Here is a 25,290-nt window from a genome sequence, read left to right on the forward strand (position 1 = left end):
GGGGGTGATTGGCCGGCGGGAAGCGGCGCTTTTTTTCTGCCCTGGCGGTGAGGTGAGGGGCGCCGGGCTGTGGGGCGTTCTCTGCTGCCCCGCGGCCCAGGGGGCGGGGGGCGCTACGGGGCGCGTTCCCCTCAGTAACAGAGCTTTTGGGGGAGATGCCAGCGACTACGTGTGTTTCGAGGGCTGAGGTCTCACTCCCTCGTCGAGAAGGAGGCACCTGAAAGGGGTTTATATTTTCTTCTCTGGCTTTTCTGACTAGGCAGGAGACGAGATCTGGGAGGTGATGGCAAAGGCTTTAATGTAGGCTGTTCCAGTCTTGTATTGGCAAAAATAATAACGCGCACCCCACCCCTCGTATTTGTTACTTATTATTTAGGAGCACAGAAATGACTAGTGTGTGTTGCTGGTTCTACAGAACTCATTCCCTATTTTTAATGGCTATTTCCCTGTGCCCAATTCTATGTAATTTCTGGGATGAGGAAACCAAAACTGCATGTTGTAGATTGGTCGATGTAGATTAATTTATACAAAGCATGAAAAGGTTTGTGGGGGTTTCTTACATGTTAACTCTCAAAGCAAAGAAAATACTTTTGTCTGCTCTTGGATATTAAGACAATGTTTTCGGAAAACTCGATCTGGAGTTCTTGCTTTTTGGTGGTAGTAGTCATCTCTGAGCCCATCACTGTATGTATAATGAAGGAGGCTTTCTCCCTTCACACATTTATCACATTTTTCTTAAATGATTTGGCCTGCCATTTTGTAACGAGGCCCTTCTGTAGTTCTGTCAGCTGGCCTTTTCTGAGTAACCTGGTGTTGACAGTAGCATTGGCCATCTTCATGCTCTTCTCTGGGACAAATATTGACAGTCCACTACAGGACCCTCTGCCCCTCCGTTGCAAAGTTGCTCCTTCCTTCCACTCTTATTTTAAGCAATTTTTATCCATGTAAGGATGTTCCCCTACGTGCCCATTTAGATTAATTTCTTGAGTAGCATTTATACTACTGACAAATTTTTGAACTCTTAATGTGTTTTGACTGATTACTGATGTGTTTGCTAAACCTATTGGAGGTCTATGTCAGTGAATTGTGTTTGGTGAAGTGATGAATATTCCCTTTTTACACAGCTGAATAGATGATTTGCAAAAATGGCAGCCAGGATTGAGATGCAGGTATGTGCTTATAGACTAGAATATGACAATTGATCGTTTTAATTACCAGCTTAAAGCACTGCTTCTGGTATTTAATTACAAGTAAAATTGGCAGTGTGGCAAAGAATGCGGTACGAAAAAGTTTTCCGTTGACGTAGGTTAGCGCTAAGTAGCTGGGTAGAAAGCAGGAGGAACTGGAAATTGTTATCGATGAAAATAAATCGTATGCATTTGACATACATGAATCAGTTGGGAAGATACTTCAGACCAATATGTTGAAATCTGGTTATAATTGATCTAGCAAGAATAGAGTGGCAAAATAGTTGAGGAAGGCAGTAGTCATCAAATGTATTAATATCTTTTAAAGTCACCAATAGATAACTTAGAAATGCAAAATATTAAAGGTACTAAGGAAGGGGTATTAACACAATGAGCACCTAGCATTTATTTGTAATATGGGGAACGAAGAAACATTCAGTGAAGGAAAACTGGCAAATAATTTAAAACTCAGTGAATAAGTCTTTGCATGATTGATGTATTGTACTTTAGGTTTTACATTTAGTGATTTATGATTCAGAATATTTGCTTAGAATGCCACAGGTGATTGCGTAAAACCTATGTTCAATCTTGTGAAATCAGCATTGGTGTTAAGCGTACAGTAATACAGTTGCTGTTTTCTTTTATTGTTGACAGTTTGAAAAGTTAATTGATGAAGCTACAAGAAAAAAAGATTTCCAATTATTAGAACAATTCCTGGCAACAGAAGACTGTGAAAATGTCTCTCACAAATGCAGCAAACAGTTTGTCAACAAATTAGACAACCTTCTGTGTCGGGTAATGTAATTGTTACATCAGAATCATCAATACTGTCATTGTAATAGTCCAAAAAAAGTTTTTTTCATTTGGCTTGGTTTATACCAGCAGTTGATTTGAAAAACTGAAATAAAATTTAAGCATGAAATCTCTACTTCAAGCTGCAATTAAGGTGGCTCTTGAGAACAAAATGTCATCTGGTTAACTAAGTACAGGTGCTTCTAGAACTGTACACTAAAGCTTATGTTATAATTTTGATTTCAGGAACTTGACAAACAGGAAGTCAAAAGCATTTCCACTTTGCTAAATTCTATCCAGAAATGTGGGAAAAAAATCAGCATAGCAGGAGAAGATGGGCTCCCAGCAATGATAAAATACGGTCTTATTGGGAGGATAAGTATAACCATAAATCATATGTTAACTTCTAAAAAAAGGAGAGGAAAAAAAAAAAAGCATGCCTAAGTAATGCTTAGTATTCAATTTAGTCCTTGATTGTTTCTGAATTAAGAATTTCTTACAACTTTGCAACAAACATTATTTAGAATTAAATGTTTTTTAACAAGTGGCTACTTTTAAAGGAAATTAACAGCAATGTCAGATGAGTTCAATTTCCTTCTCAACTGCTTTAAAAAAAAAAAAAAAGAAATGTGGTGATAGCTTCATGCTTATATTCACACCTACAACCACGCTTCATGCAGCGATTTTCAGCTCTCTTATCTGTGATGGGAATTGTAAAAGTAGCTCTCTAGTTTTTGGGCTAGAAAGTCAGCTACAGAAATCACTTAGATTAGTTTGGTATCACCTACATTTGTTTAGTGTGAGTTAAAAACTTTCAGTCTGAGGCTGAAGTACCCTCAGCAGACTGGTAACATTGTTGCTGTTGTTTTAATCTTTATATAGTTTGTGTAATTATACTTAAGTATAGTACAAACTATTGTCCTTTTTCATGCTATTAAAATAGATTTATTTTCCCTTTACATGGTTAATTGGTTTGAAAAGGTAAAAGGAATTTTGATCCTCAGAGGGAATGAAAAGAATGAAATGCTCACAAGTCTGGCCGAAGATTTCTTCAGCATGTTACTGGTAAAAATATATTGATAATAAAATACATTCTGTGTATTTGTCAAAATAGTTTAGCAAGAAAATGACTTTCAAATGTGTTTCCTTAAATATCCTTCTAAAGTTAATGTTACAATCATTTCTGAAATAGATTGTAAGTCTTTTTGGATAGTTTGCCTGTATTCATACTCATTTTCTGCTGACGATTAGCATCATGAAATAAAATAAAATAAAAAAAAACCTGAACAATGTAAATGTTCAATGAACAAAAATATTTAATCTTGGTCTAATTTTGATTATATAAATTACCCAGCATCCCAAGTTTGAGATCTGAGAGTTTTCTTCTGTTCATAAAATTTTCGACTTTGGGGAAATAATTTCCATAAATGTAACCGACATATAATTTTGGGAAACCACACTTGGTATTAGAAGAAGTCTCTTATATTTTTCATTAAAGATGAAATAATTTTAAAATCTTAAATGCTTTTTGATTACTTGTTTTAGGTACATGTTACCTGATTTTTTTGCTGTAATATTTACAGTATCAAAATGCTGTGTTTTGTTTTGTTTTTGACTGTAGGCTATATGTGATAGCAGACCTGAAGGTGAGCCTAAACAAAGTGTACGCTGGATATGTTAGTTAAAGTGTTCTGAAAGAGACATTTTAAAGTTATCGGTGTTAAAAAAACTCTTCCTGCTTGTGGAACCATCTTGAGGCAAGGTAGTTCCGAGAACACCACGTATAATAAGGGTGGTACAAAGTTTCTTGATCTAACGTAAATCTACCACCAGATCTATATGTTTCAGCTAATAACCTGTAACAGAAAAGGGCTTATCCTGAAGAGGGCTGTTCTGCGCATAAAGGACATTTCTCATTCGTGTGAAACAAGCTTGAATGTCAACTATAACTTTGATTATTCAATTTGAGGTTTCTCTACTGACAGATTTCCCTGTAATTTGCTGATGTCAGTAATAAAACAGCAGGATAGTCTCCTCAGAGATGGCAACTGAACAGAGTTTTTCTTAAGAGCAGTGTTGTTTCTAAGCTACTGTCATAGTTCAGCATAGCACCGTAGTCCTTTATTAACCATGTTATCATGAATTTCACCCTGCTCTTACCTTTCAGTAGGCAGAAAGTCACTACAGACCATAATGCAGTCACGATCAAAATGAAAGTTTAGTTTCCTTGTCCCTGGAAGATAAATTCCAGGGTCTGAATTGTATCTCGGAGAGCTAAGTTACAGTTGATCCGATTATATTTTAAAAATAATGATCTTGTCCCCAGGGGACTTACGCAGCGATACACAGGAGTAGAAACATAAAGAGCCACATTTACTATAAATTGAAGCAACTGTTCTGTCTTACATTTAACCACGAAGCTTAAGATTTTTATTTTTACATATCAATAGTCCTGTGTAGAAAGGAAGAGATATTTTATTTCTAAATGAAAATGAATCTGCTTCCAAATGCTGATGACCACCCTATTACACTCTTGATAACTTTTTAATTTATTTTTTTACTGTTCATTAGGTAAAATGCAAATACTGGAAAACTTTGTTCTGAGAACATGTACCCTCATTGCTGATGTAAGAATTAGTAAAATTTTCTGGTTAGTGTTTTAACAGACTTTGTGAAGACAGTAATTTAACTGTACAGATGCTACAAAAAAAGGAGAATATTGTAGTGCTGTAGTATCAGAAGGATGACAATGCTTCTCTGAGAATGTTTGTTGTTTATGTGTTGGTGGTTTGGTTTTTTCAGATTACTGACCTATAATTTTTCTTTTGGACAGTAAATTACAAAACAGTGGTATTAAGATCCTGGTGAGAAAGCTGTATAAAAGTGTAGGAAATAATATGCTTTTTTTACTACTGCTATAAATAGGATTAAGATAAATTCTTTAGATACTTGCAGGAAATTTGTATACCTTCTTGTATACTGCAAATTTCTGCTATTGATTTTAGCAAGCTCAGATTGTCAGGTTTTTTTCCTCCCTAAAGAAAGGGATAGTTACAAAAAAGTCTTCCGTAGAGGCTACGTCCCCAAAGGAAAGACTTTTTAATGCAAATTTAAGGTACACTTTAGGTCAGCAATTGACTGCAGACAGAACTCTTGTTTTGAAAGTATTTTTTCTGTATTTAAACCTCCAAATAGGAAACATAATTCTTTAACAACTGATGTTCACATTGAAGCTACTGTAATTTACTGAATTTGAGGTAGTTATATTAAGATAAATACCATTTATGGTCATATAGAACTCATTGTCTTTTCTTGTTTTGCAATTATTTAAGCATGTTATTTTCTTCAGTGGTATGAAATACGTTACGTTATTAGAATAACTCAAACTTTATCAACTTATTTTATATTTAATCTTACTCTCTTTTCTACTCTTCTTAGGTCGTAAGAAAACTTAATTTAATGCTCGACAATATGCCTCGAGATGCCAGGAAAAAGATATTTTCTACAAAGGAAATGTTGCTTGTCATGTAAATAATCTTCAGTATAGTTTTTATATCATTACATCATTTGCATATCTGGGAAGGCAATTTTTACTAAGGCTGTTTGTAATGCATGGGGATTGGTCCCCGTTTAACTCGCCTTTGCATTTGCCGTTGTGTTGCCACGGGTAGTGGCTGGGGGCAGGTGTTCTCATGGGTTATTCTCCATTATAAGCCGACATTTACTTCTTTCCCAATTTGGGTTAGGCTTCTCATCCCAGCTGTCTTAAAATAATTAAACTCATATTTATAAGAATGTGCATAAAGCACACTGAATTAGTCACTGGAAAGACAAGGTATTCACATTGGGAATTTTTTTTTACAGTATTTCAAACATCAAATAGAATAAAAATTATATCAGGTGATTCACTTCCCCAGTAGTACTTTCAGAGGTATATCCTTAGCGTAACAGACTTACCCCTTTGAAGTCTAATGGTTTAGTGGAATCAGGGTTTTGTCTCACACATTGAAAGCTTGTCATTAAATAAACTTTTTGTCTGTGCCTTGTGTTGCTGTTATATTTTGCTGAAACGTTACTTTGTTTGGCAGGAGTGACATGGGGAGGAGAATTTTGGATGCTGGAGGTGAGCATGGGACTTAATAAACAATTTAGTATTGAGCTTCTTAAAAATTACATGCAGACTAACTAAAGATCCAGAGAAGACATTTAGACACTGCAGAATGTTGCAATTACAGTCCTCTGAAAAATACAAATACTGCATGAAAACAGTGTGCAATCTGGAACGTTTCAGATGTATGTTGTGTAGGCCTACTCTTTGAAATTTTCAGTCCTTTTCTTGTCTAGAATATAAGTTTTAAAATAGCAGAAGCTCATACGGAAGTCAGTCTTTGAGGACAGTGAACTGCTAGCCATGTTTGGTAGTACTCTAACATCTCTCAGGGAGCATTTTGGTATCCGACAATTTCCCAGTTCAGACAGGTGAAAGTTGAAAACGTCTTATCTCTTGCTTCTATGCCTGGTGTTCCTCTGACATTCCCTGAAAGCTTGGTTGAAACTTCATTTTGAAACGTGAGTTGTTTAGTCATACTTATTCCCTTAGTCCTTTATCTATATATCCTTTATGGGTTATGTATTTGGATATAATGTGGTATGTCATTTGAAACATTCAACACTGCTTATACCAGTTTCCTACGTAATAATATTTTTTTCGCATCAGTAGTATCTTTAAAACTACTATTCCTGTGAAATGTTTTGTACTGTAGACTATGACCTGCAAGTAGCCATTACAGAAGCATTATGCAGAATGATATCAGAGAAACAGAGAGGAGAACTGGCATGCCAGTGGTTTTCCATGGAGTTTGTGTCCAATGCATTTAAAGGAATTAAAGATTCTGAGTTTGAAACAGTAAGTCATATGAAAAATATTTCCAGGGAGGTAAACTTCTGCTTTACAATTCTTTAAGAAAGTTCTGTGTTTTAATAGGATTGCAGAAAATTTCTTAACCAGGTGAATGGCATGCTTGGAGACAAAAGAAGGTAAAAATGAATTTCTTACAGTTAATATTATTTTCTTTTTTGGATTTTATGGCCATTCATCAGGAGTAACATTTGTATGCCAAAAACTGGTTTTGGGAAGCTCTGAACCAAAACAATACAAACAAATACAAATAAGACTAATATTTCTGTGGTACAAAGTCCAGGAACCACACAGAATTAAGATATTTTTAAAATATTAAATAGTAAAGAAATTGAATAATACCATCTTTTGATACATTGTTGCTGATATCTTTTCTATCAAGATGTTAATTTTATGTAATTCCCATATTTGGCAAAAAGACAAACATAACGAATGTTTCAGATTATTAGATAACAGCTTGAAGAAACTGCTCACTAAATAAAGAACATTCATTTGAAAAGATTCTTAAACAATATAAAGCATATGCTACACTTGATTTAATAAATGCTCATAAGGAACTGGTTTTTGTATTCTCTTTAGTTCTGTTGCAAAATCCTGAGATGCTCATTTATTCAATAAACATATTATCTAACAATAGCTAGTGATCTGTTGGTATATATTCCTTTATTTATTGATTTGGGACATTTACATTGAGATAATGATCAATGAGAGTATCTGCTACAGAAATAGGGCACAAAAAGGAAGAAAAAATGAGCTTTTTTCTTATCTATATGAGCACATGCTCTGCATGTTAGTTTTATATGTCATGACAGCAAAGAGATTGTCTAGTCTGTCTTAATATCGGGTGTCTATTCAGTTTGAATACCATTCTTAAAATATCAGCAGCTAAGCTAGAAGTATGAATATAGCGACAAGAGGTCTGAGACCACTGCTTTAATTGTAAGGATACATAAAATTTCATGTTATCTCCTTTGGGGAAGAAGTGCAGTCAAGCGACTACTCTCTTGATTGCTGTAATCTCTTAGCCTCTGAAGCACACAGGTTTTGTGCTGAAAACACAATCCAGTTGCTGTGTTCAGATACCCAAAATTTAGTTGCAGTATTTTAGGATAGTTGACAATATCCTTTTTTTTACAGGGTTTTTACATATCCATGTTTATCAGCAGCTCTTGATAAATATGAGGTAAGTTACAGGCTTAATCATATATCCACAGAGTTTCATTTGTGCCACTGAAGAATTTCTTTGCCTTCTAGTTAAGAAAAAATAAGGATCAAGTAAGAATCGTAGAATCATGATGGCTGGAACAGACCTTTAAGATCATCAAGTCCAGCCATTATCTAACTCTGCTAGGCCCACCTCTAAACCATGTCCCTGAGCAATATACCTAGACCGCTTAAATACATCTAAGGATGGTGATGCAGCCACTTCCTTGGGTAGTCTGTTCCAGTCCTTGATAACCCTTTCAGTGTAGAAGTTTTTCCTAATGTCTAACCTAAACCTTCCCTGGCCCAACTTGACACCATTTCCTCTTGTCCTATCGGTTGTAACTTGTGAGCAGAGACCAATGCCCTCCTCTCTACACCCTCCTTTCCGGTAGTTGTAGAGAGCAATAAGGTCTCCTGTCAGCCTCCTTTTCTTCAGATTAAACAACCCCATGTCACTCAGCCGCTCCTCCTAAGACTTGTTTTCAAGACCCTTCACCAGCTTCATTGCCCTTCTCTGGACCTTCTCCAGCACCTTGTTTTTTTCAGAAGTATACAGATGTATTTGAAGTTTGTCAGACTGTAACACAAAGCCTGTTAGCTGGTATAAAGCATTGCTCTCAGCTCTTACTCTTTTATCATATTTTTTTTGGTTTAGCTACAGATACCATTGGATGAAAATCTTGAAGAATTTTGGATTGATTTCAATGTTGGTAGCAGAAGCATATCTTTCTATGTGGCAGCAGATGATACCGTAAGTTAATTTTTGTCTGTCATACTAGATTGTTCTGAGGCAGTAGGTACACGCTCTTTCAAGTGTATCAAATTTGTTTCCCCTCATCAAGGCGTGGAAGTTATGCCTACATCTATAGTGTGAAGGGGGGAAAAAAGTAATCTACATTTGATGTACATACTTAGGTCAAACAGTTTCAAAGTAATGACTTTCTAATACTGTTTGCAAAAAGTTTAACATGTGCACACATGGACAAGAAGCCATTTACAAAATTGCAGCCATAACTTTTGTAGATGAGACTAAACTGTTCAGATTAATGGCTCTACCAAAGCTCTTTGGAAACACTGTTCGCTGTTATAAATGAAGCATGTGTTTATTGGCACTCCTCGTAACAGAGGATTTAAAAAATTGAAAATTTGTCCTCACTGAATAACTTTCTGATCACTGCACTTACATTTAACTCTAATATAACGCCTTTCTATCTTTAAAATATGTATTTTTCATATAAGGATCATCAGTGGGAAACAGTCATTATACCAGAAGAAGAGGTAGACCTGTACAGCCTTGAAGGTATTGGCACTCAAAAATGTGACCTTTTGTTACACACTAACTTGGATTTTCAAATTGATTAATCCTAAAGTACTGACTCAATTCTCAGCAAAGCAAAAATCCCACTTAAAGTATTATAGGTACCGTTTTTATTGGGTAGAGTTGCACTGTGGTGACATTTGAATTTTAGGTGTGCAGGTGCGATTTTATTAAAACAATTTTTAAAAAATCTCTTGTAGTTATTTCAGTGCCAAATAAGACAAAACAATGACATTTAATAATATTTCTATTAAACTAGTTAGAATAGTTTTGCAAATATCTATAATTTGTTTGCAGCTGTAGTAAATAACCTTCAAAGACAGTTCTACAAGCTAATATACAGAATAAGTATTTCTAAAAGATTGAATCTTGAATTGTTTTCCTAATAAAATAGATTGTAGGTTAGAGTGAATTAAATAAAATGTACATCTTAAGTGCTGAACTGAAGAATACAAGCAAGTTTTGTGTATTTACAAATATTATATAAGAAATGTTGTTAAATTGTAATGAAACTACTCTTCAAATTTTGGTTTTGTCCAGAAAAAGATTCCAAGAAACTATTAACAATAGCTCTAAAAAGCCGAATGAATGTGGGTAGTCAAGAAGGAGAGAAATTTTTTTTATATTTTGATTCTATCTTGGAAATCAAAGATGTAACCAGAAAGATTTATGGATTAAGTAAATGTAAGGTAAGATTTAAACACCTTTTCAAATAGTTTTTAATTGATTCAAAATAAATGTCTCATTGCCATATAAATGTTATAGCTGTGATTCTGTGTGTATCTGTTTATACCAAGAGTTTCTGATTAACATCACCATTACAGAACAGCATTTCTCCCATAATATGTTAAGCTTTCGTAAAGATGTCTAATAAGATTTAAAATTAATTGCAACAAAAATTTAACTGCCTGGAAAGGGATCACCATAGCTTAAAGTCAAGTTTTGCATGTGTAATTTTCCAGAAATGCAAGAACTGGAGGCTTACAAATATTTCAGAAATGATTCATTAGCTATCCCCTTTCGCAGTACACTTACCACTCTTACGAATTTACTCATTTAGGAAAAAAGTTTTAGCACCAAAGATTACTCCTTACTGATTGTAACAAACTGCTTTGCCCTGAACTCTGTCTGGCTGAGAAACTCTGCTATGAGCTGGTAGAATCTCTTTTCCCCTGTAACCTGATTTCAGACACTTATGATGTCCGACTTAAGTATCTTCTTTCTGTTTCTTGTTTAAAAATGAGCAAAGTGTATATTTTACATAGATGGTTACTCACTTTGCAGGGCTTTAGTAAGAAGCAGTCTGCATCAGTGGCCAAAACAACTGTACACGTCGTCTTTGATGAAAGTGGATCACAGGTATTTTACTTCAGTATACTGAGATGATTATTTTCTTGTTTTTTATGTTTAGTCTGATTATGAGCTCATTTGTGATCATTCACCATAAAAACAAGGACTTTTAAAATGCCAGTAAGTAAAGATAACTCTAAAACCAGTTAAGTGATTTCTAGTACATACCTATTGTATATTTGGGGAGAGAATGATATTAATATCCAAATCATAGAAAACTTCAGACAAATATACACAGGGAAAGTTCTATGTGAATTGTGATTTAGTAACCCATCCTTGTAAGCGAAAATAACAGTTAGGTTGGATGCTTTTCAAACTAAAAGTATATAAGCTCTGAAGTTTATCAAAATCTACAGTGAGGAATGTATTAAGGTAAAGAAGTTGCTCTGTGTGTGTTGGTATAAACATGAAACATAATAAAATCTAAATATTGTATAAAAAAAATTTAAAAATCCAAACTATTACGTAGGTTCTGGTACCAGAAAGTCAGTTGTCACCATGTTTGGAAGAAAAATCTGAAGAAGAGGAGAAACTCAGTAAATACGAAACCCAGCAACTTCCTGGAACTTTGAGGACTCTGAATAAAAGTAACAGTCAACAGAAATGCAGAGATGGTTCCTCCAAGGTCAGTAGGATTACCAAAACAGAAAAGAGTACATTAGAAGGCAATTTAAATATTTATCATATTTTCTAATATAAAACCCCTGTTATTTTCCAATTCAAATATAATTAATACAGGATTTGATTGATTGTTTTTCTTGTGACTTGACACTAAGCTATATAAATCCCTTTTCAAATAAATTTCTCGTTATCATGTATTTTGAAGCTATAACAATGTGACAAAACCAAAAAGTAGTTGTTAACGTTCTTTAGACCATTACGTTCTGAGAATTCTCTTTAAAGAGAAACGTTTTTAAGACATTCTTAGATCTCTTACGATCTGCGCAAGTCTAGTATAGCCTCTGGAGACTTACTAATGATCAGCAATAGTAATAGTTGTAATTAGAGACAAGTCCTACAGGCTTGGCATTCACAAAGACTGCTGAGAACAAAAACCCATGTGGTTGTCAAGGTGAATCCTGTATCCCGGTTATTCGAATGACAGTTTCGTGGGACTGCTCCTATGCATGGCTGATTCTCAGGTTTAAACTGAGAGAAGCCCCGTTCGTTAAGCCTGGTGTTTCTTTTGCCCCACAGTCACCCTAAAGTTATAAACGTATAATGGTTATACTAGGACTAACTACAGGTACGCTAGGGATGGGGGAAAAGATGAAGCAATGTCACCATGTCTTCCTCGTGCAACAGACACAGTGCATGTCTTGCTAGCAGTAAGTAGTCTAGTAAACCTGGGCTTGAGGTTCTGCTGGTTTATAGCTTATGTGATGGCTTTGCAGAAACTGCTGGGAATCATCTTGCTTACTTTTAATTGCTAACAAAGGACAGGATTTGCCTGTGCTTAATTGAATTAATTTAGAAAGCAACCATCACTGATCTCAGTTTAAAAACATCAGTTTGAAGTAGTATATAATTCAAGTAAAAGGGAATTGCATAAAAGTCGCATTACATTGATACGTGCAGCAACAACCATTGACATTCCAATAATAGAAAGCGTCAAAAAACTCTTGGAAATAAATTTTCTAAAATCTTGTGTTGTCATCCTTAAACCTGTGTATTATGGTCATGGTTTTTTCTGTTCCTCAAGATAACTACATCTTGTAAAAGGAAAGTATCCGAAGCATCTGTGCTTATTCCTGGAACGACAAGAGTTTCCACAAGGAGTCCACTGGTATCTGCTAGCACATGTATGTTTACAAGTTCTTTCAGAGTAAAAATATGTTATAAATCGTCTTTGAAATGCAAGCATGAACTGTGATCCTTTGCAGAGCTGGAAATGACAAGTAGACCTTATAAAATCTCCCTAGCAGGTGCTTTAAACTTGAGATTTTTCAACTAGGCCACTTGCTCCTGGCCCACAGCCCTGATGCAGGATAGTAGCTGCACGTGCATTCCAAACAGCTGAAGGCCACCTCTTGTTTTTACTGCTGCTGTCAGTCAGCTGTTTGTGCTGGACAAGCTAAGAAGTCAGCAGTCGATTAGAAGACCTAAAACATAGGTGTTTCTTCATCTCTCTCCTCATATGCTCTTGGCTTAAAGAATTCTCAGCTGTTAGTGCTTTTATAGCAGTTGCAGTGGAAAATCCGCTTTCTCCAATGTGTACATCTGTCACTTGCATTTTACTCTTATCTAGAAACTGCAAGTGTTTCTTCAAGGGGCAGTTGATTATACGGCTGAGCAAGGTGGGATCCACTGTGAGTTTGAGTCACAGGTTCAGTGCTACTGATAGTTATGTCAAAAGTGCTTCTTACAGAGAAAAGGATAAGAAAGGGGCTTTACCTCAAATAGGAGCCATCACTTTCCTGCTAATAGTCTTAGTGTAACTGATATTTAATACTTTCTACAAGGGAGAGATTTGTAAGACAAAGACCAGTAGAGGCTGGAGATACAACTAGTGGCAGAACAGCATGACTAACAAACTTAATTTTCTTGCTTGAACTGTATCCTTAGTTATGTATATCCACCTGTCACATATAAATTATGAGTAACAGAGGCTACAAAAGAGAGCATCTTCAAATTAGGATGGAGCAAGACAGAGAACTTCTGTAACTTTTTTATTTGGAACTTAACCACACAGTCTATTCCAGCAAAAATATATTACAGTAAAATCTTTAAATAAGTGGCCAACTATTTTCTACTAGAGCCAGGCTGTGAAAAGCATTGCTTGCCTCCAGACACCCGTGGTCTATGGGGTCCTTTAACTCCATGTAACTTAACTGAAATCAATAGAATTATAAAAGGTACATAATAAGTCGATATAAATACTAGCCAACTTTCTTTTTTTAAAGTTTGTTATAGATGTGATCATGGGCAAAACTCTTCATGTTGATGTCACAGACAGCACAGTAATCGTAACAGAAGAAATGGTAGAATTCTAACATGTCTCTGGTTTGTTTTTAGCCACTCCTTGTAAAGGACGATTTAAATTACCTTTGGAAATTATGAGCTCTGCTGAAAGGTCTAACAATAATGCAATAAACGAGACCAGAACAAGGAATTTCTATCAAGAACCTACTGGAGTATGCATGTCATCTGTATCTAAGTCTTTTACTTAGAATAACTAATTTCTATTCTAATTTGTTTCTAATTCATATTTTAAAGAGCTAAGAGTTTTGCAGTTAGCAACTTGTAGAAGATAATGTGTTTTAATTTATTGCATAACGTTTTCTTGTCCTCTGGATTTCAGGTTTAATACATCTAAATTCAGACTGAACTCTTACAAAATTAGCCAAAGTTTGCATTCTGTCGTCAGTTCTGACCCCAGAGTTAGCTTGCTTTTACTAGAACCACAGTTCTTTCTTTGTGTATAATATGAGAAGGGTGTATGCAGAGAATCTCAAATTATTATGCAGTGTTGAAATACTCTTAAAAACATATAATACATTCAGCTATAGTTGTGAAATGTTAATGTCTTCAGGTTATAGCATTCATAGCATTGGTTTTAGTGCATTTTTGATTAGGCATTCACTAAAATCAAATAAAACTACATAGGTGTCACTAAACTGCAGTTTGAGTAGATGTATTTCTGCTTCTGTTCCAGTTGAACAAAGACTTCAAAGTAAGATTTTTATTTTATTTCTGGTTCTAAATGTCTTTCTGGGTCAGATTCAGCTCAAATCCCAGACTATGGGATTCTGAAGCATTCTTGGGTACAGCCATTCTCTAGAAAAAGGCTTTAACATATAGAAAGTGCAGTTTAGAATATTGCAAGTGTTAATTTCAAGGAGAATTTTACTTCTTTGGAATTTATGGATTGTAATTGTCAGTGGTACTTATTGTGCTTTTTAGAGAGAACAGAGATGTGCCCTAGACAATGGAGTTTGTGAAACGGAGCAGAAGATCAGGAAGTCAAATATCAGAAATGAGGCAAAACTACCAGAAAAGGTACTGGAATCAGCACTTCTGTGAAATGAAAAAATAATTTCAGATTTTATTAGGGAAAATACAAGTTTACAAGGTTATACTGTTTATAGTCCTACACTAATATTTTCTTTTGGGTGTGACCCCACTGTAGCAAATGTGTGCTGAAGAAGTTTTAGAAATGATACAAGAGGCAGAAATTGAGGCCACACAAAAGCAAACTTTAGGCAAGTAATTTTACAAGTGTTGATAGTCCTTAATTTTAAAATTATTTTAATTTTGTCCATTTCTTTTGTATTAATAATTGATACCAAAATAATGTCTCGTTTAGATGATGCATTAGATATTGTTCCTGATTCTCAGCCAGTAGAGAGAAGCAACAAACCTTTGTAAGTATTGGAAAAGAATACTGTTGTTGTCACTCACTTTGAAAGGAGTATTTTAAAATATTGTCAGAATTGAAATTTTGTTGCATAGTTTCAGAAAATGCCAGAATTTAATTGTCTTGTCTTCCCTGAGAGTTGCATTAAGAACTGTTGGCTGTGTAAGTCAGGTCACTTTTATTATATCACGGGTTTGGTTTGGTTTGGTTTTCTTCTGAACTGCATGGCACCAAACCAGCACTCTCGGATGTATTTGCTAATACTACTTCATGAACAATACTGTTCTGTTGTCTTAATCAAAGACTGTAAATTGGTGAATCTGTTTATGAAAACAATACTCATTAACAAGATCAGAGTAGGAGTTTAAGTAAGGTTTAGTAGTAACGAGTAGAGTAATTCTTTCAGATGATACCAGAAGGTAAAATACAAATGACATGCAGGCTTACAAAAGTGAATTATGCCATATAAAGTAGTAGATTCGACACACCACAGAGTTAATTTAGGTTCAAGGTTTAATGATGGCTATAGGATATTGTTGCCTTTTTAAAGTTGACTTAAAAATATATGTTGTTTCTGAAGGTTTGCCGTTTTACACTGCGTTGGTTAATGGAACAATGGTAGCAGGCTTAGGTACCAATGTAAAATGCGTTATCTACAAGGTATCACTATTTTCCTAATTTGTGATGCATGTTTATTATAATAAAGACACTTTCTGCAATTCACTGATAATAAGATGGTATTGTCTTTATTAGGTTGTCTGGTCTTTTGGAGAGTTCTTTTGATAAAAGCAAAACATTGAAAAAAAGAGCATGCTCTGTTCCTGAGAAGAATATAACCACTGGTGACAAGCAAAAGCTAAATCCATCGTTGGCACGTACGTCCCATCCAGGTTATGTTTCTTAACTGTTAGTGTTAAAAATGTTTTGGATGATTTTTAATGTGCAGCTGTGCTTTGTTTTCTGGTATTAGTTTCTATTGTTTGTGAAAGAGCTGTGAAACAAAGTTTTTTGTTCATTTTTTTAATTAAAAAAGAGAAAAAAACCAAGAAAATTAAATTGATGACATGAGGGAAGAAAACTGCAAAATACTTAATGGACAGTCAGAGTATTAATCATTTGGAACAGAAACTGTTAAGTTCAGAAGGGAAAAATATTTAAACTACTACTGAAACATCATTTGAAACATTTCTTTCAGCTAGAGTGTCCAAAACATCTTTGCGTTCTGATTCTACAAGAGAGGAACCTGATATTCTCTTCAGAAAAGAGACTGTGAATCCAAAACAATCAAAGACGGTGAGTTTCTTGCCTTCATTTCTTTGACTTGCAGTTAAGGGAATTGTGAAATTTTCAGTGTTTCAAAATTTGTATTTTACTCTTAATTAGTCAAAAACTTATTTTTAATTGACTTTCCACTAATACCAAGTGAATTAAATAACGTCAGCTTCACTGTTTGCTTTTGTCAGTGTGACCTGTTCAAGATTAGTTTCCTCCAAATGTCTTTTTAAAAATAATCTTTTTAAAAAATAATTCTTAAAGAAGCACCAACTTGTACTTCTTATGCACTTCTTCATTCACTTTTGAACATTATAGTACACAAAACTGCAACATTTAAAATATCTGCGAAACTGATGTTTTATTGCTCCTTGTTTGGGCAATGCAAAGGAAAGTGGTTTTCAAAGGAATGTGATTTAGTACCACTAGAAGGCATTTAATGAAGCTTAGGTGATTGTTGGGAACCTGTAGTTCTGTTTGCAACTTTGCCCTTCTGTTTAATGGTTTCAAAGTTGAGTCTTAAACTCTGTCTTTATAGAAAACAAAGTCTAAAGAAATGACAGATGCAACAAAATCTCTAATAAGCAAAATCAGTGACAGATATAACGTAAAGACTGATGAGAAAAGCAAAGCAAGAGACTCCTTGGGTTTTAACAGGTATGATGTGAACTATTTACATTTGTGCTTATTCTTTTTTTGCATGTGGCTTTGTCTGTGATCTACTCCTCTGTCGACAGTAATTTCACATCTGGCTTTCTTCTGAATCATTTGTTCACTTCTGATAAACCCTATTGTACCAAAGAGTAGGAGACTAGTAGTCAAATAGTTCCAGTCGTTGAAATAACTACAAAAGCTGTTAGAAAGTCTATTCAGTGGTCTTTCACTCATTCACTCACTCGCAACACCTTCCATGGGGAGAAATTAACTGGGGAAGTTCATGGGCACTGCACGTGTTGGGTGTCTCTCCATCCTATCATCATAGTTCAGGGACCAAACTTGGATTTAGTCATTTTCTGATTATGTCAAGTTCCTAGCTCTCTCTTCTTGAAAGACTTGACTGTTGGAGAGTTTAAATTTAACAAATTCTTTTATTTAGGAAAATTAGTCTTACCTTGCTGGAACTTTACATGTAATTCCATGCTCTCTATGTGTGACTGTAACTGGGTGACGAAGGACTGGAGTAGTTAGGCTATGTCAGCTATTAAACCTTTTGGATAGGCACTTGGAAGACATGCAGAACCTGCAGTACAGCTTGCGTTTGATAAGGCTTTTGTTTATATAAGCAGTATTCTAATGCATATATTCTAATTGACATTTAACGAAACATATCCTTGTTTTTTAGGCCATATTTAAATAAATCCTGTGTCTCTAAGGTAACATATTATTGCTTTTTTGGAGATCTTTTTCATGTCAGATATATGTACGTATATGGTGGTAGCTAGTAGATGTAAAGCAAAAGTTCACTAACCACTGAATGTTAAATATCTGTAGGCAGTAATGTTAATTATGCATTAACTGTATATACTTAAACTATTTATGTATTTACTTACGTGGAATAATATTTTTACAGGCAACTATCAGCCAGTGAAACCCAAATTAATTTCTGTTTACAAATTATATAATAGAATCTGTTTCTTTTCATGTCAATGCTAAATATTTAGAATAAAAATATTACAGTAAATGAGATTACAGAATCCTTAAATGGGATATAGCCAGGAATTAGTCTTAAGGTTTGGGGGGAAAAAATTCTGAAGTTTTGTTAATATCCTTAAAGGATAAATTCTAAAAGATTTAGTTTCTCCTAGCTCTTGTCCCCTTTTGCCATATTGTGCTGTTGCTAGTCAAGTGGAAGTCTGAGTAGCTGCTAGGTTTTTTCATACGTTCATGATGAAGAACTTGCTTTTTGAGACGACAGTGTGCATGAATGCATAGTCCAAATTTGACATATAAGTTAACTTTTTATTTATTTATAGGAAGAAGCTCAGCATAGAAACCTGAAAACCACTACTTTTCTTAATATAACTGCTGGTCATATGATGTAAGTAGTTAAACCATTTTCAAACAGGATTTCTAATTACTCATACCTAACTTTGTGAAATGTTCATTAATTCAGTCACAAAATTGATCTGTGTGTCTGTTTGACAGGGATGACGTCTACAACTTTAACATCAGTGGATTTGATGAGCCCACAATAAAGCTTGGAGTAAGAATATAATTGAAACTGATGTGTTATGAATAGAATATAAAGGAGCTCAGTCAACTTAAATTGTCTACTGAAAGTACAGTTAACATTTAAAAAGACATCTTTGCCCAGATGTTTGAGTAGAAGGAAAATCTAGCTAAGGTAAAAGCAAAAGACAACAAAAGATAGTTTTGCTGCTTATGGCTCAGAGGAGCCTGCTGAATTGGTAAAGGCAGGGAAGCAAAGCAGATGGAAACTAATGTATTCGTTTGAGACGCTGAAAGCTTCAGTCAGTTCCAGTTGGTTTTAATTATCAGCTCTGTTGTTAAATAATTTCTAAGATAGAAATTAATCACCGTAATTTAATTGCTGAGTATAAAAACTAAACAAGAAAGCCCTTAGCTGTTAGTGTCTGATGGCCAGTTTAATTTTAAGTTGTATAACAAATGAAAACTTTCATTTGTTTCTCATTTATTTACATTTTAGATCCCAGAATTGTGTGCTACTGGACAGAGTGTTCATACAGATCCAAACAAAAAAGGGTAGGGATGTTATATGTGTCCTACTCTGCTGATAATCAAGAATAGCACTGTCTGCATTCTCCAGCGTTCTGTCACGAAAATCCAGGGAATGTGTGTGTGACAATAATATCTTGACTATGTTATTTTTTCAAGCAGTAAACATAGTTGCTGTGGTCTCCTAGGCTGTTTCATGATTTTCCTTTGGGAAGCTGGTAAAAAGGAAAGAATGTGTTTTGTGAAGAAAGCAGCATTCGTTCTCTTCATGGAATACTGCGGGCATATAAACTGAACAGAGGGGGCTTGTTTTTGTCAATGGACAGTCTGCAAAGGGACGTATTGTTACTCTGTGTTCTTACTGATCATTAGTGAATAAGCACATCCTTGAGGTTTTAAGCTAAACAGGTATTTCCTAAAGGGATGTGAAAAGAAAAGTAGGTATATTTGTTTAAATTCTTAATCCACATATAACATGAATAGTAGAAAGATTTAGAACAAGTATTTTTAAATGTATCATTTAAAGGTGTTTTTTCTTTTTCTAATTAAGGAACGCAGATGACAGTAAAACTAGCACTGAAGTGAAAGGAAGAAAAAAAGTAAGGCTTAGATTTTTGAGGATCTCGGTATATCTTATCTTCCTGCCTTTAAGTACCAATTATGTGAGTGAAAGGTATATTAAAAGTAAATCAATAAGGTAACAATTTTTGGGGGTTTTTTTGTAGACTAGAAACAATCAAAACAAGAAGCATCTCTTTAGTGACACAGACACAGAATACAGAGGTGATGACAGCAGGACAGACATTAGTTGGCTACAGGAATCAAATAGAAAATCTAAAGCTCAGTTAATTGATTACAGTAGAAATAAAAACTTACGGAAACCAATAACCACAGACAAAAGTAAGAAGCTTTTTTTCCTAATTCTTAAGAATGCTGTAATAAATTTGTCCATAGATATTAGCTGCACAGCATGTGATGTGCTGTGTTGCAGATACAATATGTTTTTGTTGTCTTATTTCCAAGCATAAGGAATTTTCAAATTAGTTCTAATCATTATTATAAAGGTTAATTTCCAAAATGTCTGTATTTTAACATGGAAATTATTGGAGGATAGGACAAGCGGGGGTTGTTGTCAACAAAAAACCTTTGGCTTTTTAAAATAATGTGCTGAAAGCAGTTTACTGAATCAGTAAGTTTGCAGGCATAAAAGAGATTCTGTGATGTTACAACTAAAACTCTGAATGTCAAACATTTGACTATTTTGCTGATTTTTTTATAACTTTATGTATTGTAACAGCAGATAAATTCCCTGAACCTCCTTGCCACATGGATAAACCTAAAGGGAAAAATGCAAATAAGAAAAAGGTAAATGTAAATTTGCAACTAGGCTTGTAATACATATTCAAAATGTCTTAACTCACTACAGATATTGTTTTAAAATAACTTTTCATAAATATGTGCCATTTCTCCATGCTTATTTCAAGATCATTTGTTAAATACAGTTTGTTCTTTTTGGGTACTGTATTCCTTTTATGTAGTGTTTACGTAGTATTTCAGGCATAATACTAGCTATGAGTCAGAATGATTATTATACATTGATGCTTTTATAAGTTTACTTAAAATTATTGATTATGTCTATTTACGGCTTAATAGCCATCTACTCCTTTGAATATGCCATTAGCTTTTCAGCAAGGGTTTTTCATGTGTCTAATGTGCTTAATTGAATTCTGATACCTTTGAGATTATAATTGCTTTAAATGAATATACTTATCAGTGAAACTGCGAAAACAAAAATGTTATAGAAGTTAATAAAGAATAATGATTGCAAAATATTGTAAGCGTATTCAAGTTGGAAGTATAATAAAGTGTAAGTTATTATGAACATGTTAATAGAAGGTACTTGTAGATGTTTGTAAGCCACAGTTTAAAAAAGAAAAACAAACACCAAAAAAACACCCCAAACCTGCCCTCTGTCCCCTCCAGACTACTCTTTGGTCTCTCAGGCTGTACAATAATTATTCAAATCTATTTAATGTTATTAGCTTAAAGCTACATACATGCACTCAATGTACATCATGCATTTGAAATTATGATCACCACATGTAGGTATTGATGATGATGTCTAGTCCAGGTATATCAAAACTGAAGAGGGCTCCAATTGCCCAATGTTAAATCTGTCTACCTACTAAAAAGCGTCCCTTTTTAGCAGCGAAATTCCCCAGATCTACCCAAGCAAGTTCAAAGTGCCTGCTTTGAGGAGGTAGGGTTCCATTTCTGCATGGACTCAGATGGAGAGCATCTGAAGCCCAGGAAGTCGCTAGTAGACCTGACCCTGGATACGAGGCTAGGAAAGCATACGTTTTGCGTAGAGCACTTATCAAGAAAGGAGGAGGCAAGAATTCTAGTCTCTCCTAGTCTGAGAGGCGCTGCACTTGTGTTTTACATCCCTTCAAATGTCAGTCTCTGGGGTACTTTCAGTGAGAACATGCTTTGCTCTATTTCTGAACACTGGCTGCCGTATAGAGAGAGTGGCAGTAGTTACGATGTAGAAGGGGGAGCAGGTAGAAAGGAAGATTCATTCTAGTCTGGTGGTTGAGGTCATCAGTTCAGAGGTGACGATCAAGGACACTGGTTCCTGCTCACTATGCAGGCTTTAATTTTGTTCTATTTCAAAACAGTTACTGTCTAATTTAAATGTGCACATATTTCAGAGAGCAAGCTTTGGAAACCCACTTCAGCTTTCCTGTAGTTCAAAAATGGCGTATTTTTTTTGACTCTTACGTTCCTGACTGCACTGTGTCCTACAGTGAAAATTATCTTCCCAAAATACTTAGTAGATTGGTGGTTGGAATCTCTGAGCTTTGGTAAAGTTAAATTTTTTTAGTTGTTTTGAAATAATGGATTTCAAGTAATTAAATCAAGTTACCTGCCATTTATTCTTATATACTTATTCATTATTAATTCTGATATAAACTGAAGATGTTTTTATTCTTCCAAAGAGAAATGAATGTAAAAAACAGAATTTGAGAACTGATGAAACGATAGAGCAAACCACCAGACAAAAACGACCTCGAAGAGCAACATTAGCAAAAAATTACAAAGAGCCTTCCAGTTCAGAGTCAGAGAGTGAAAGTAAGTCTTCAGCGTGCAGCCCTAAGGAGGAGAAATCAAAAACACAGGTATAAAGTTGCACTTTATTCCTAAAAGTCCACTTCTGCTATATTTTTCAAAATAAACTCTGGTCTGCTTTGTACTTAGCAGTCCTGAATTTTAAGTGCCCAACATGAGCAAGTGGAAATGAATTTTCTTTATTATTTCTAGCAGTGCCCTTTTTTAATAATTAGTATTTAGCTGCTAAGAAAATCAGTCCTAAGTAACCTTCTCAGTCGTAACAGCATTTCAGTTTGTTTATGAAATTTACTCTGCTTCAAAGAACAGCTGTGTCCTTTATTTGAAAAACCTAACAATATTTTGAAAATGTCTATTAAATGGGAGGTTTTAGTGAGCCAAATTTTGTTCTTCTAGATAATGTGGTTTTGATAATGCTATCCCTATTCTGTGTACAGTAGAAAATGCTGAGTTGATAGAGGGTATGTCAATACCTTTGCTGAATATCCAAGTAGGATTTTTAGTAACTTAAGCAATAATGTTGGGTGCTAGAACTTTTTCATTCTTTTAGCATAACATTTCAGTGTATATGGATAGGTCCGTAAACTTTATTGATTAAATTGTGAAGCGTTGGTAATTGCCTCCGCTAGTTAAGAAGTTCATAAGAATAGGAATTTGGGTGCTGAATTAAACAAATTCAATGCATATTGATACAGAACACCTGATATCCTTATGAATTTAAGTACTTCTAATGATGTTCCTATTTGGACCTTCTGCTTGTTCAAGGGTACGTATAGTAATATGCTCTTTACCTGCATATATACACACTTCCCGTATGTTTACAAGTAACGTTTACATAAACTTTGTATTTTAATAGAAACATACGATTGGGGAAAAAAAGGATGATAATCAGCAAAAGGAACTCCAGAATATTGTACTTATGGAGCCAAAAAGAGTAGCTAACTATATACATAAAGCATTTATTAAACCAAATAATTCTGCAGAAGAAAAGGAAATTGAAATGCCTTCACCTGAGAGTCGTGCATCTCTTGAGACAATGAGATGTATGTATTTTGACTTTAAATTTATAGCAATACTGTTATCAAAAGCTGGAGGTTAAATGAGGATTATCACAGTAGTAAAATTTCACATTTACTTCATGCTTTTAAAATAATGATAGCCCTTAATTCAGTGTGTATCACATAATTTAACGAAGTGTATTAGTATATCATTAACACTTTTATAGGTTAGTGCAGTTATTTGACATCAGCATAATATAGTAGTGCAATACATAAGTGTTAGAATGAATCTGGTAACTGCTAAAACAGCGCGGAAAGTGGAAGAAGTGCAAGTGTGGCAAGCTAACACCTAAAGTAAAAGTCCACCTGTCTGAGACTTGCAAATACCTGGAGTTGGAACAGTTAGCAATATGAGGCTTTCACTTACCTCTTAACTTTCATTCCTCATGCTTACACTTAAGTAACTGTTTTCTAGGTGCTGAAAGAATATCAGAAGGAGATGCTCCTCAAGAGTTTATTTGTAGTGAAATATCACCTGGTCTTCAGGAGTCAACACCAGAAAAAACAGAAGTATTAAAATTTGAGAAAGGGATCTCTCCCAATAATTTCTATCCACAAAAGAATAATATTCAAAGTATATGTCTAAATCAGTCCCCTGAGGTGACTGTTAAAAAGTTAACATTTGGAAATAAAAGTTTCTCACCAGTTTTAACTGAAGCATCTTTGGTAAGAATATTAAAGTTACTCTACAGTTATTTTAACTGAAATCATTCAATGCAGCTGCCAACTGCTCTATGTTTTTGTACATCTCCTTTCAATAATGATTTTTTTTCGTTAATGTGTAGCTCAGCTTAACGACATATAAAACTGTCAGTGGAAAACATGCAAAGGGATCTGTATCTGAAACACGCAATAATAATGAAGATTCAAGTTTCAGACATTGCTTTTCAGACATACTTTCTATTAAAGGAAGACTACAAGATACCACTAAACCTATCACCAAAAGTAAAGAAGAGGTATGTTACTAAATCCTTTGCTCTTCAGAAGAAAGCTGCAGCCTTTTGTCTATTTTGTCTGCTTTACAACTATTGTAGCATCGGCAAATAACTCAAATCTGCTGTGTGCCTTCAAACCACTTTTCCTGGTGAAAAAAGCACTGATAACTCCTTTAAGAAATAATTTTGTTTGTGTCCTATTGCAAGAAACAGTTAGACCTTAATGGTCATTTGAATTATTGCTATCATTAACGTGGTGGAGAATTTGTTTATTCTGACATCGAATGAGACCTAGTAGTAATTCCTGCAGTTGTTTTTTTGGTTGTGTTCATCCCTACTTTAATGAAAAGCAACATAAATGTGCATTTCTGATGAAGGCTTCTAAAAATGCTTTAATTTGGAAGCTAATAAACCGGTGATTTTTTTTAGGATTGTGTACCACCATCTCCGTTGTCTCTTACCAGTGGAAGTAAAGTACAGTCGTGGAGTGAAGAACCTTGTGGCCCCATACATGAATCAGGTACAGACATTTAACTTAAAGCAAAAGGCTTTTGATGTGTCTCCATAAAGGTTAAGAAAAATGTTTATTTGGCATAAAAATATGGCCCAAGTTTTTTAATCTTGTTTTATTTTATACATTTTCAGTGTTATTAATTTTTTACCTTTTTTTTGGTCGTTTTCTCTGCTGTTTTAATTACCCCCAGAAAACCTGAAAATTGGGCTCCAAAACGCAGTTACTGCAGAGTTAGTTGTGCTCTTAAGAAAGAGTTAGAAGCATTCCCACTGATGCTTTCAAAAAAGTGGGGATAATTTATTATCAGGATAAGAGACCTTAGGGTGAATCTCTTTAATGAGCAAGTCTTGCATGGGTCAGAGTTCTGTGTTCCGCTGAAATCCTGTTGTTCATTAGCATCAAGTTCTCATATCTACTGAACGTGCCCTCCATAAATGTAACGCCTATTAATTTTTATATAGTTCCCAAGCTTTAAAGCCAAGACACATACTCCTAGAGTTTGGATCCAAAGGGTCAATAAACTCTTCTTTATCTTCCCATGTCTTTGTTCTAAATAA

General features: G+C 34.7%; 1 protein-coding gene across 1 annotated transcript in view; it reads left to right on the forward strand.

The window, feature by feature from the left end:
- The first annotated feature begins 1,145 nt into the window (after positions 1-1,145).
- Positions 1,146-25,290, forward strand: part of SYCP2 (synaptonemal complex protein 2) — a 28,885-nt gene continuing 4,740 nt past the window's right edge. The window contains 33 exon segments of the mRNA XM_009893592.1: positions 1,146-1,169; positions 1,842-1,982; positions 2,226-2,354; positions 2,940-3,044; positions 3,601-3,625; positions 4,551-4,619; positions 5,401-5,506; positions 6,068-6,102; positions 6,743-6,885; positions 6,964-7,016; positions 8,035-8,080; positions 8,759-8,854; positions 9,343-9,403; positions 9,962-10,110; positions 11,241-11,396; positions 12,474-12,573; positions 13,787-13,905; positions 14,675-14,770; positions 14,901-14,973; positions 15,078-15,135; positions 16,198-16,233; positions 16,235-16,421; positions 16,939-17,057; positions 17,743-17,773; positions 18,374-18,438; positions 18,546-18,603; positions 19,823-19,997; positions 20,398-20,462; positions 22,097-22,276; positions 23,083-23,269; positions 23,700-23,964; positions 24,075-24,240; positions 24,649-24,739. Of these exon segments, the coding sequence (XP_009891894.1) occupies positions 1,146-1,169; positions 1,842-1,982; positions 2,226-2,354; positions 2,940-3,044; positions 3,601-3,625; positions 4,551-4,619; positions 5,401-5,506; positions 6,068-6,102; positions 6,743-6,885; positions 6,964-7,016; positions 8,035-8,080; positions 8,759-8,854; positions 9,343-9,403; positions 9,962-10,110; positions 11,241-11,396; positions 12,474-12,573; positions 13,787-13,905; positions 14,675-14,770; positions 14,901-14,973; positions 15,078-15,135; positions 16,198-16,233; positions 16,235-16,421; positions 16,939-17,057; positions 17,743-17,773; positions 18,374-18,438; positions 18,546-18,603; positions 19,823-19,997; positions 20,398-20,462; positions 22,097-22,276; positions 23,083-23,269; positions 23,700-23,964; positions 24,075-24,240; positions 24,649-24,739 (3,409 nt within the window).

Source organism: Charadrius vociferus, unplaced genomic scaffold, assembly GCF_000708025.1.
Source record: "Charadrius vociferus isolate BGI_N301 unplaced genomic scaffold, ASM70802v2 scaffold259, whole genome shotgun sequence".
NCBI lineage: Eukaryota > Metazoa > Chordata > Aves > Charadriiformes > Charadriidae > Charadrius > Charadrius vociferus.